Here is an 11449-nt window from a genome sequence, read left to right as displayed (position 1 = left end):
TTAGATAACAACATAGTAACAGTGTTTATTTCCCGACCTTGATAACAGTGCTCTGCTTCCGTGAGAAAATGTCCTTGCTTTCAGGAAACACACTGAAATATTTAGGGGTAAAGGGGCGTCACGTCTGCATTTCACTGTCAAACGGTTCAGGAAAAAATAGAAGGATAAGCAAATATGGGAAAACATTAATATTTGTGGAATCTGGATGAAGGGTATACGGGAATTCTTGCAACTTTTCTGTAAGTGGGAAATCCAATGAAATATAAAGTTATTTAATTTTAAAAAGGCAGCAGCAGTCAGGGGTTCCCTCGTCCCCCCCCCCCACTTCTTTTCCTCCTCCCCCTCCTCTGCGCCCAGCTCGCCATCCTTCACCACCTCCCTACTCGCCTCCTTCTAAGCGACCTCTCCCTGGGCTCCCGGCCGGGCTCCTGGACTCCCCACCCCTTGGACCCAGCACAGACCGCAGCCACTCTCTGCCAAGCTGCACCCACTTTATTTGCAAGAGGAGGCCCCCGGCGCGCGGGGGCAGGGATGCGGGGCGGGAAGGTCCCACGGCCCCTCTTCCGGGGCTCACGATCCCACCCTCCCCTGGCCCCGCCCCCGGACTCTGCCCCCGCCCTCGCCCGTCTCGGCCCGCTAGACGATGGCGAACTGGCAGACGTAGGGCAAGTTGTCCCGGCAGCGCTTGTCGAACCACTTGCCGTTGGCCGCACCGGCCAGGGCAGCGCAGTTCTCGACCTTGCCGCCGTCGGGCTGGGCGGTGATCTCTGTCTCCCAGTTCTTGTAGGTGATATGGCCGCCAGTCATGTCCACCCAGGTGCCTTCGGCCGCCATGTCGTTGAAGCCCAGCCAGACCTCGGCCTCGCTGCCCACACTCTGGCTCAGGTACTCGTACAGGGCGTCGTTCTCGGAGCCCGTATGCGGGGTGCCCAGGGTGCCCCCTCGCGAGATGCAGTCCTCGCTCGCCTCGTGGAAGGTCTTCGCCTGGACGAAGGCTAGAAAGCACTTCATGTGCACCTTGGTACCCTTCAGGCAGACTGGGGGGGGAGGGGAGGAAATGGACGTCACCTAAGGCGGAGCCAAGAGCCAACCGCCAGGGGTAGTCACACCATCCTCCATCCCATCCCTGTACATCCTGTCCTCCCTGGACAGGCTCCAGACCCAGGCCAGAGGGCCGTGCTGTGGTGGGCACTGATGCACATCTCAGATCCCCATTTAAGAGGTGGTGGAGCCCCTGCTGCTGGGAGTGAGGTCAGCCCCCTCAGCTGCACACGGCGCCTCTGTCAAGGTCACATCCCTCTCCTGGGTGCCCCATCCAGTGCCCAGGGGAATAGGTAGGGTCATCTCTGCCCCAAGCAGGATCATTCTGAAGGGGCCTTTTAGCTTGGAGGCTCCACAGGGTGGCAGAGGCGGGCCTTGGGCCTGTGCTGCTACTCTGCTCCCCCTCTGCCCAATCTGCTTCCAACACCTCCCTCCCTTCACAGTTGGGACCCCGGGCTCTCCCTAATAAATGAGCTCCATCTCAGAGTGGGCTTCCCGGGGAGCCCAGGCGGAGCCACCTGCTCTGATCTTCCTCCAGCCCCACCCTCCCTAAGATCAAGAAACTGCAGGGCCAGGGCACATCCCTACCCAGAACCTAGACCACACTCCAGGTACCCGGGACCCCAAAGCCCTGACCCAGGGGCCCAAGCAAGCTCCCAGAGTCTGCCAGGGGCCTCTTCTGGGGCGGCGACTGGGAGGACGGAGCTGAGACGGGCAAGCCCCCGGGACAGAAGAGATGGCCCAGGTGGTGGGCCAGGGGCTAGCTCTCTCAGGCATGGAACTCGAGTCCAAGATTCTAAATTTGAATCTGGTCTCAAAGGTTGTGATGAAGGTATATATTTGGTCAGCTTAGGAGCATAGAACGTTTTTACTTAGCAGTTTGGTTTTTTTTTTAAATATTTATTTATTTATTTGGCTGCACCGGGTCTTAGTTGTGGCACACGGGATCTTCGTGCATCGTGCGGGATCTAGTTCCCTGACCAGGGATCGAACCCAAGCCCCCTGCATTGGAAGCGTGGAGTCTTAACCACTGGACCACCAGGGAAGTCCCAGCAGTTTGTTCTTCAGCTGGGTTTGTAACTTAAATGTTTAGGCAGTTGGGGTACATGCCTCCATTTGTCCTCTTGCTGCTGACCCCAGAAGTGTTAGGGGCAGGTCTGCACTCCACCCCACCCCCATCCCCTCACTCACTCACCCTCTCACTCAGTTGCTTTCACTTAACACATATCTCCATGTCCCCGTGAGCACCTGACACTCCTGGAACTCTGAACTCCAGGCCTACAGCATCACAGAGGTGTCTTTACTCACAGATGCCGTCCCAAGGCAGCCAGCCCTACCGCGTGCTATCCTGCAGCTCATCCTAGCCAGGTTTTATTGCCCTTCCCAGCCTGGCGCCACACTGCCTTTCCTTCCTGCTGGGGACTCTGACACGCCACCAAGACCCCCTTGGGGTGAAGGATTGACTACCCCAGCTGCTGGGAGCGCTGCTGGGAGACAACTCTTAACTCTCAGCCCCTTTGGGGATTGCATCAGCGGAAGACAGCCCCCTTCCCCATGGTATGCCCCCTTCCCAGAGCAGCCTGTACCCAGTGACTGGCCCATGAGCCCTCTTGCCCCAACTCAGGACAGCTCTGAAGGGCCCTCCCGTCGTCAGGGCTCCCTCTGCAGTTGGCTGAGGCTTTCGTTGAGACGCGCAGGGCACTCTTCCCACTCCTGCGTCCTTCTGTCTCTTCCCTTCCCCAGGTGCTGATCCTGGGTGTGCTCCCTAATAAACCTCCTGCAGGCTAAACTCCACCTCGGGGCCGCTTCTTGGGAACCCCACCTGCAACACTCCCTCCAACATAGTTAGTCCTCAATAAGTATCAGTTCTCAGTGCCTTACCATCGTTACTGACATTTTGTCACTCTGGCCTATTCATGATCCCATTGATTTTTTTTTTTTTTTTTGCGGTACACGGGCCTCTCACTGTTGTGGCCTCTCTCGTTGCGGAGCACAGGCTCCCGATGCACAGGCTCAGCGGCCATGGCTCACGGGCCCAGCCACTCCGCAGCATGTGGGATCTTCCCGGACCGGGACACAAACCCGTGTCCCCTGCATCGGCAGGCGGACTCCCAACCACTTAGCCACCAGGGAAGCCCGATCCCGTTGATTCTTGGCTGGCCTTCCATAGCTTTGCTCCTACCGTGCCCTGTGTTTGGAATCCTTTTTCTTCCTACACGTGCGGGTTCTAGTGAATACATTGATTTCATGAATATATTGAGGCTCCCAGAGCAGGACCCCGGCTGGGTCACCTCTGCCTCCTTGTGCCTGGCAGAGGCTCGCTGGGGGGAGGACCGCATGTGTGTTTGCTGATTGGGGGAGGGAAGGGGCAGATGGCGGGAGGGGAGGGTTGCTCCCCTAAGCCTTGATTCTCTCAACTCTTCAGTTAGGTCAGGAGTGCTTTGTGTGGGGTTATTGACAAGGTGATTTGCAGGTAGTGGTAGTAAAGGAGAGGGTGATGAGAGGGAGAAGGTCCCCAAGGAGGCCAGGAGCCCATGAACCTCCTAGGACTCAGCAGACATGGAGGGGGTGTTTAGTTCTCCATATGCCATGGACTCTGCACGGGGAGGTCCCCACCACATCACCCACCTCAGGAGGCAAGTGGCATCTGGGTTGCATGGTCTTGGCACAAGCACAAAGCTTAGACATGAGACCTTAGAGCTTGCCCTGCAAGTCCACCCCCAGCCCTTCGACTTTACAGATGAGGAAACTGAGGCCCTGAACAGCACTGTGCTCATTTTAGACATTCCCCCGTGTGTTAAGTATTATTGTTAGTCTGTATTCTGTGTTCTCCAGGGCAAGGTCACGAAGAAGTAGGTGAGTTTGAGATGTGTGGAAAATAGAGACAATATGAAAGGAACTTGGTGGAGAGAAAGAGAACAGGTTGCCCAGGCAGGCTGGCCAGGCAGTGCTAGGGCAGGTGGCTACGAGCTGTGTCCCCGGGCTCCGCAGCCGTGTATCTTGTCCATCCTGGTTTAGCTGGTTCGTGCAGGGCCAGGAAGACCGAAGCCCACCTTTCCTCGCACCCAGCATGCACCAGGCAGGCTGCTTCCATTCCCATCCTAAACTGCAGTAACTAGCCAGGTGGGCGTGGCAAAACCAGAACCTCTCTGTGCCTCAGTTCCCCTCTTTAAAATAGGGGTGATAAATCCTGCCTCAGCATAATGACGATGATGAAGAGTGGCAGCCTCAGCAAAGCTGCTGACACAGGGAATGAAGCTCACGCCCTGTAGGGCTGTGGGGGCTGGCTGAGCGGAGGGTCTCCCGGGGTTCATTAGGGTTGCCTCTGCTCCACGAGCGCTGCAGGGCTCGCACTTCCAGTGGGCGGTAATGGATTCTTGTGGGAGAGCTTGTTGTCCTTTTGGTACACTGCTGCTTCCACATGTCAGGGGATCTTCCTGAGAGAAGCAGGCTGAGGAAGGGGCTCTGTGAATCCAGTGCCCTGGACTACAGGGGCCAGCCAGGGCCCTGGTGCTGGCTCCAGGCTACAGGTGGGTTGCTGGCTGCTGGCCTGAGGCCCTCTGTCTGATGTATCCCTGCCCAGAGAGGCCGCCACGTGCACTCACCCGTCTGCAGGGCCTGCTGCTCTTTCAACAGGGCCACCTCCTGGGCCAGGCTGTCCAGCTGGGTCTTGAGCTCCTCAAGCATCTTCGGGCTCACGGCATCTAGGATGAAGTCAGAAGGAAGTGGGGACAATCACGAACACGTGAGAAAGGCAGTAGGGAGTGGGGCAGGGCAGGGACTGGGAGGGGTGGACCACTGTCAGCCACAAGGGGACGAGGGAAACGACTCCCCTCGACCTTGATGTCTTGGCATACTCTCTCTCTCCCTGTCCCCGCCGGTGGTAGTCTTAAGTGATCGCTCATGATTTTCCTTCTGCCGGGGGACCATCCTTCTCTTGCTCTTGCTAAAGTGAGACCTGTACCGCATTGTTCAGGAGAGTTGCCGGGATCAGATGGGGTTGGGGTTTGCAGGAGCAGGGTGGAGGGTGCAGACAGCTCCTTCGGTGACACCCAACCACCCTCCCAGCTCTAGAGGAGAACAGAGCACAGGAAGCAGGGCCAGGGGCCCTTGAGACCTCCCAGATTCACTTCCCCAGGCTGGACGAACAAGACACGGACCAAGCAGGGCAGGCACTCGGCCTGGGGCTGTGTGGAGCAGCACAGGTGAACGTGTGTACAGGCTCTGAGGTTGCATGCATGTGGGTGACCTGGGCAAGTTCCACAGCCTCCCTGACTCCACTGTCCTCATCTGTAAAACGGGATGATAATAGCCCCACCTCCAAGGACTCTGAAGAAGAATAAAGACTAAGAGAAATGAAGCATGTGACCAGCGCTGGGCTCATTGTCAGCCCTGTGACGTGGGTAATGTGTCTTTTCTATACCACCACCAATTGACAGACGGGAAACTGAGGCCAGACCGAAGCAACTCGCCTGAACTGGCAGAGCCAGCAGCCCGAACCCGAGTCCGCACGGCTGCAAGCTTGTTCTCCCCACGTCCGCGATGGCAGCAGGTTTCCTAATGTGAGCCTTCCTGAGCACAAAGGCCCATTCGGAGCCAGTTATTCATGAGAGGCAGATGTGAAATGTCTTCCTCTGCATGTGTAAGTTGAGAGCTAAGTGGGTGGACCCCAGTCTTTCTGAAATCCCAGGAGCTTCAGGAAAGGCTGAGCTCAGCTTGGGTAGAGGGTGGGGAAGCGCTTCCATGGTCCGTTTGGCTGTGCCTGCATAAAGTCCACGGTATGAGGGGTGAAGTCAGACCTTTGTCCACCCCAGATTCCTTTGCAGGGGAATCACAGGAAACGTGAGCAAGAAACATACTGGCATATATAGAAATTCATGATGTGACTTACCAAGTATGAGGAAATTAACACCCAGATGAGCAAGGCAAAACAGGGAGTGTTTGGGGCTGGCAAACTAGCCTGACTGGGTCATGTGTGCCTCACAGTGGGCCTCTGCCTCAGTGGTTCACAGCAGCTCTGTACTCAGCCCCGTGATGTACCAGCACAGGGCACCGCATAAAGTTGTGAAAGTTGGGTACTGCACAAGGGCACTCAGCTGAGGGGACAGGCGGGGGCCCATGTCCAGCCTCTAAGCCTTGCCCTGGCTGTGCTGCTTGACCACACCAGAGAAAGGGATGCTCTTCTATAATTTGTCAGCTCAGAGCGGGGAGCCTTTTGTGATTTGCACCAAGGTGCCCGAGTGTACGAGGGGCCCTCCAGGGACTGGCCAAGGACCAAGGTGCTAACAGAACTCCACTGAGGAAGGCGTAGGAGTTGGGTGTTTCTACAGCTCTGGGCTAGGAGTCGCAGCCCTTGTGCTGCCCCTCACTACCTCTGAGCCTCAGATTCCTGATGCATGTTATTGAAATGGATGCCCTCAAGTCCCTGTTCTAAGAGTCTGTGACCCCCTGTGAGGCCATCCTCCCCACCTGAGCTCCTCTGCCAGGTGTGGCCACATGGCCTCTGGAGCTCCAGCCACCTAAGCTCTCCCTGCCTCACGTCTGGCTGACCCCCATACAGCTGGCTCAGGCCACACCCCACACCAGGGGCAGATGAGCTCCCAGAAGCAGCCTGGGCTCTCCCCCTTCTCACCCCACCCGGGGGGCCAGCATGGGGGCATAGCACATTCTGTCCTCTCCTCCCCTCATCCATCCTGCCAGCTTGTTCTCCACCACTCAGCGGGCACTGAGGGGTCTCCTTGGGCACGACTGTCCCTCCTCCGGACACCCTCCCCCACTTTTGTGCACTGGCCCCTGACTAGGTTGTTCCTTTGATTCCCAGTCCTGGCTGCTCCCAGGAATCACTGGAGACTGGTGGGAAAGGCAGATGCTGGGGACCATTCCAGGCCCATGATCCAGCATTTCTGGGGGTGGGTCCCAGGTGCCTGGATTTTAATGTATTTCCCAGATGATGCTGATGATGCCTGAGGGAGAACCCCCGTGGTTCGCAAATTGTTTCACATCTTAAGAGCAGGGATGCTAATGGTCTGCTAGAGTGTTCAGCACGTATACTGGCCCCTACCTGGAGAAAGAGCTCTGTAAGCGTGTGTGGTGTAGGTGGGCAGCAGGTCGAAGGAAGGAAAACCAAGCTGCAGTGGGTTTCAGCAAGAGGCAGGGCTGGACAGGACACTCCACTCTTGCTCTGTCAGCTGTTCTGCGGGCCTCCTCCTGGACCTCCATGGGCCACCTCCGTGGGGACCACATGGAGCTAGGGTTCAAGTGTGACAGCTGAAGAGGACCAGGGCATTGTCTGGTTTGACCTTCTTGTCCATATGATCAAATACATGATTTACATGATTAAATAAATACATACTAAATCTTTGGTAAACTTGAGAAATTAACAACTATTTTCCACATTCAAAAATTCTGTTATTTGCCTTTGGAACTGTGTATCCTTTACAAAGAACATCCTTGGTGGCAATTTCAGCTAACATTCGTGGACACACCATGCATGCTGTGAGTCTTTTTTTTTTTAATGAACGTTTTGTAAAAGGTAATATAGCCATATAACTTTAAAAAACCCAAACAGTTCAGAACGTCAAAGTCTCCTTCCCAATCAAGTCTGCCCTTAGCTCCCTAGTTTTTCTTCCCAGAGGTAATCACTGTTACTAACTCTTGTGGACCCTTCCAGAAAATTCTATGCATATACAAGTAAATATATTTTTTTATATAAGTCCCTTTTTCAAAACCAATGTCAGCATAGTATCCATTCAAAGTATTGAATTTTTTGTTGTTTACTTTATGAACTGAACCTTGGGGATTATTTCCTATCAGCACCCAGATCCGCCCATTCTGTGTTGCAGGCCTGTGGGTCTCCATGGTCCTAATGTGCCCTTATGTACATTGTCCGTGACCCGTGGGCAGCTGTCCATTTAGAAGAGGCTCAGAGAGGGGCCTGAGGGCGGCGCATGCCCCTCTGCCTCACCTTTTCTGTGCTCTTGGCCCCAGCCACCTGTTTCTCTGCTTAATAAGCACTCTCATCCCCTGGAACTCTCTCTCCTCCCCTTGGAGCCCTGTCGGGGGTGACAGCCCAGATCATTGCCATGGCATTTCACTAATGTTGTCTCAAAACAGCCCGCGGTGACCTCACTGCAGGCAGGGCTCCAAGGGCAGGCCTTGCTGAGGCCAAGGCGACCCAAGGACACCCCAAACCCAGAGGCAACAGAGGGAGAGCAAAGCTGCCTCCACTATCCGAGTTTGGGTTTGAACATTTTTATTTCCTCGAGGCTGTGATACACTATAGAACTAAGAATTAACTTGTTCTTTCCCCGCCCCCGCCGTGCATCAAGTATATCCTACGTTCCAGACACTTCACATGTTTTCTATCATTAAATCCTCACAACCAGCGTTGTGAGCAAATGCCACAATCCCTACTTTACAGTTGAGAAACCTGAGGTTTGGAGATGCCAAGGCAAAGCCTGCCAACACTCCTGATGAGAGTCGGACATCTCCAGACTTCTGAGCCAAAGGTTTGATTTCTGTAAAATATTGGGGTGGTGGGGGAGTGGATGTCAGTTTAGGTGATCTGGAAGCTTCTTTCTGATTCTAAGAGCCAGTGACTCTTACAGTCTTGACAATTGCCCCTGCTGCTGGAGGACTCTCCCAGGTCCCAAGGGGTACTTCATTGAAGTTCGCTGGACTCATGGAGAAGGAAAGTGAAGGAGGGGAAGGAGAGTGAGGACCAGCAAAGGAGAGGGCGACCAGCTCCCTGGAGGATGGGGAGGGGCTCCACCCCCCTCCTTACCTTTCTTAACATTTGCAGCCTTCTTGACCTTGGAGGTAGGTGTCTGGGCAGTGACCTGGGTCAGGAGGGAGAAGAGGCAGAGGAGCAAGTAGGGCCCCCAAAGCTCCATGCTGCTGCACCGGCTGGGGCTGCTGCTGCCGCCTGCAGTGGACCTGGGTCAGAGAGCACTAGTGGCTGTGGCCTGGGCTGCACGTCTTAAGGCAACTGCCACGACGACCTCTGTCCAGGAAACCCTCCCAGAGTTGGCTGCAAGAGTGCCAAAAAAAAGCTTGCAAAAGGAGGAAGCCCTTGGGGCCACAGAGCCTCGCTGCCCGGGGAACACCCACCCAGCATCCTGGCCCCGCCTTCTAAAACAGAGTCATTATTTTCTAGGATTCTGAAAAATACACGCTAGTTGTCATAGCTCACATCTGCTGAGCAGTTACCTTGGGCAGGCGCTGGGTCATACTTTTCCCTGGCCTCGTGGAGGCCTCACACCAGCAATATGAGGGAAGTGCTGTCATTTCCCCATTTTACAGTTGAGGAAACTGAGGCTCAGTGAGTTTAAGGGAACCCAAGCTACCCAGCTGTAAGGGGCAGTGCCAGTATTTGACCCCAAGTGGGGTGACTCCAGAATGGTCCCACAGTGATGTCTCCTTACAGAGTGCACTGGGGCTGACTGCTGGATTGTCTAGAATGTTTGCTGTGATTCTTTTGTGGTCTGTCTCTATGCACTTGATGTATCTTTGGTTAAAAATACAAGGGAGTCCTCTCCTTTTTTCACTTTCTCTTTCTCAACTATCCTGTCTGAAGCAGAGGTGACCACGGTGGGAGAGGGGCAGCTATGGTGCCCCAGAGTGGTGTCAGAGATGGAGCAGGGAGAAAAGAATGTCCCCATGAGGAGCAGTGTGGTGTGGGGTGTCAGGGTGCAGCAGGGTGGAGGGGGGCACCCCCAGGGGAACAGAGGTCCTACATGGAGTGTTGGAGTCCAGGTGAGGAGAAGAGGTGGTCCGCATGGGAGAGCGGGTGGTGGCAGAGGTGAGAGAGTGGTTACATACAGGGGCACCCATCGAATAAGTACATTTATTAAAGACCGTGAGAGCCAGGTTTCTCATTGTCAGAAAAGGGAGGTACAAATACAGAGAGAAAACTAGAATGAATCCTATGGTGTAGGATTAAAATTGGAGCTATCGGTGTGCAGTTGTGGACTTTGACACCTAAAGAGGAATCTATAAATGTCAGCAGAAATGTGCACATCAGTCTGCCAGCTGTCTGGGTGGAGCAGAATTGCCTCCAAAGCCTCGAGCACTCCTGGCATCCAAGTGCCACCTTCTATAATAAATACAGCTTTCCACTAAAAGGAACCAGAGCACCTTGGAGAAATGGCTGATTTCAGGGCTGGGGCAGGAAAAGTAGAAAATGAGCCCAGAACAAGTTGTTTTGCCAGAAAGCAAGGAATTGTTTAAAGAAGGATGGGAACGTGCCAGGACACAGAACCAGCTTGAAGGAGCTTCTTGGGGCCAAAATCAGGGACAGTTTGAACATCAAAACAGTGACAGTAACAGCAAAACAGGAAATCATGAGCATACACAGATATAAATAAGCGAATACACGGGAAGTCTGATGAGCAACGGGGTATTTTCATCATCTCAGATTACTTGCCCACAAAATACTTATTAATTACAAAGAGGAAAGAGTCACCTCGCAGTGGAGAAGCCTGGAAGATGTCACTTGAATGAGGTGACCAAAGTAAGCATCGTCAGTAACGGGCCAAAGGGAGAGCCTGCAGCACCTGAGCGCCTGATGGGCTGAGGTGAGGAGAATGCGGCATCACCTCCGTGAGACTCCTGCCGAGGAAACACCACACTAGCCCAGCCGAGGGGCTTCTACAAAACAACTGCCCAGCAGCGTTCAGAACTGTTAGGGACGTGTCTGAGGAACTGTTTCAGACTGAAGGGGATTGCAGGCACAGAGCAACAAACACAACGTGTTTGGACCAGACCCTTCCGCTCTCATGGACGCCCTTGGGACAACTGGAGAAACTTGGTGGGTCTGAGGAGCACGTGGCAGGGATGTACCCCTTGGATGTCACTGTCCAGTTTGTATGGTGTGTTGTGACTATGGAGGAGAGCGGCCTTGTCAATAGGAAACATGCACTAAAGCACAACCTTTGGGCATCAGGTCGACAACTCACTTGAAAATGGCTCAGGGGAAAAATATTCTTTGTACTGTAGTTGCAGATTTTCTGTGAGCTTTAGATTGTTCCAAAAGAAAATGCAGTGCTATGTAATTCAGGCTTTTCTTCCAGGGACCCCGCCTTGCCCCATCTGATTTGGGGAGGGATGTGCCTGCAGCCCAGCCTGGCTGACCTCCCCCCTGTGGTCCCCAAGGGCAGGAGCCTGGGGCAGGCAGCAGGCACTCTGTTGGCCCTTTCTGTCAGGGGCCATCCCTCACATTCTCAAGAGTGGGAGAGGGTTTTATATGCACAGCTGGCCCCTCAGTGGGATGGTTTAGGGCTGAGGATTATGCAACCTAACAGGCGGGGAGCCTCGCTTCCTGGAAATTTGGGTGGGTAGTGCATAGCAAGAGAAAATTAAAATTTTTTTTTCTTTTTGAAACTCCATTGCTTTTTTTTTTTTTTTTTTT

General features: G+C 54.3%; 1 protein-coding gene across 1 annotated transcript; it reads right to left on the bottom strand.

Moving 5' to 3' along the window:
• Window positions 1-477: 477 nt before the first annotated feature.
• Window positions 478-9091, bottom strand: CLEC3B (C-type lectin domain family 3 member B). The gene is made up of 3 exons (XM_024765279.1): window positions 8825-9091; window positions 4647-4745; window positions 478-1037 (listed from the first exon to the last, which is right to left on the bottom strand). The coding sequence occupies exons 1-3, from the start codon at window positions 8931-8933 to the stop codon at window positions 637-639; spliced, it is 609 nt and encodes a 202-aa protein (XP_024621047.1). The 5' UTR covers window positions 8934-9091; the 3' UTR covers window positions 478-636.
• Between the last annotated feature and the right edge of the window lie 2358 nt (window positions 9092-11449).

The sequence above is a fragment of the Neophocaena asiaeorientalis genome, unplaced genomic scaffold, assembly GCF_003031525.2.
Source record: "Neophocaena asiaeorientalis asiaeorientalis breed wild unplaced genomic scaffold, Neophocaena_asiaeorientalis_V1.1 scaffold409, whole genome shotgun sequence".
NCBI classification, from domain to species: domain Eukaryota; kingdom Metazoa; phylum Chordata; class Mammalia; order Artiodactyla; family Phocoenidae; genus Neophocaena; species Neophocaena asiaeorientalis.
This window is presented reverse-complemented; position numbering and strand designations above follow the sequence as displayed.

Coding starts and splice junctions, on each gene's coding strand:
- CLEC3B (XM_024765279.1), bottom strand. CDS start 8,933: ATGGAGCTTTGGGGGCCCTACTTGCTCCTCTGCCTCTTCTCCCTCCTG. Junction 4,746..8,824: donor GGCTGCAAATGTTAAGAAAG/GTAAGGAGGGGG, acceptor ACTTCATCCTAG/ATGCCGTGAGCCCGAAGATG. Junction 1,038..4,646: donor GCAGCAGGCCCTGCAGACGG/GTGAGTGCACGT, acceptor CTCCCCCCCCAG/TCTGCCTGAAGGGTACCAAG.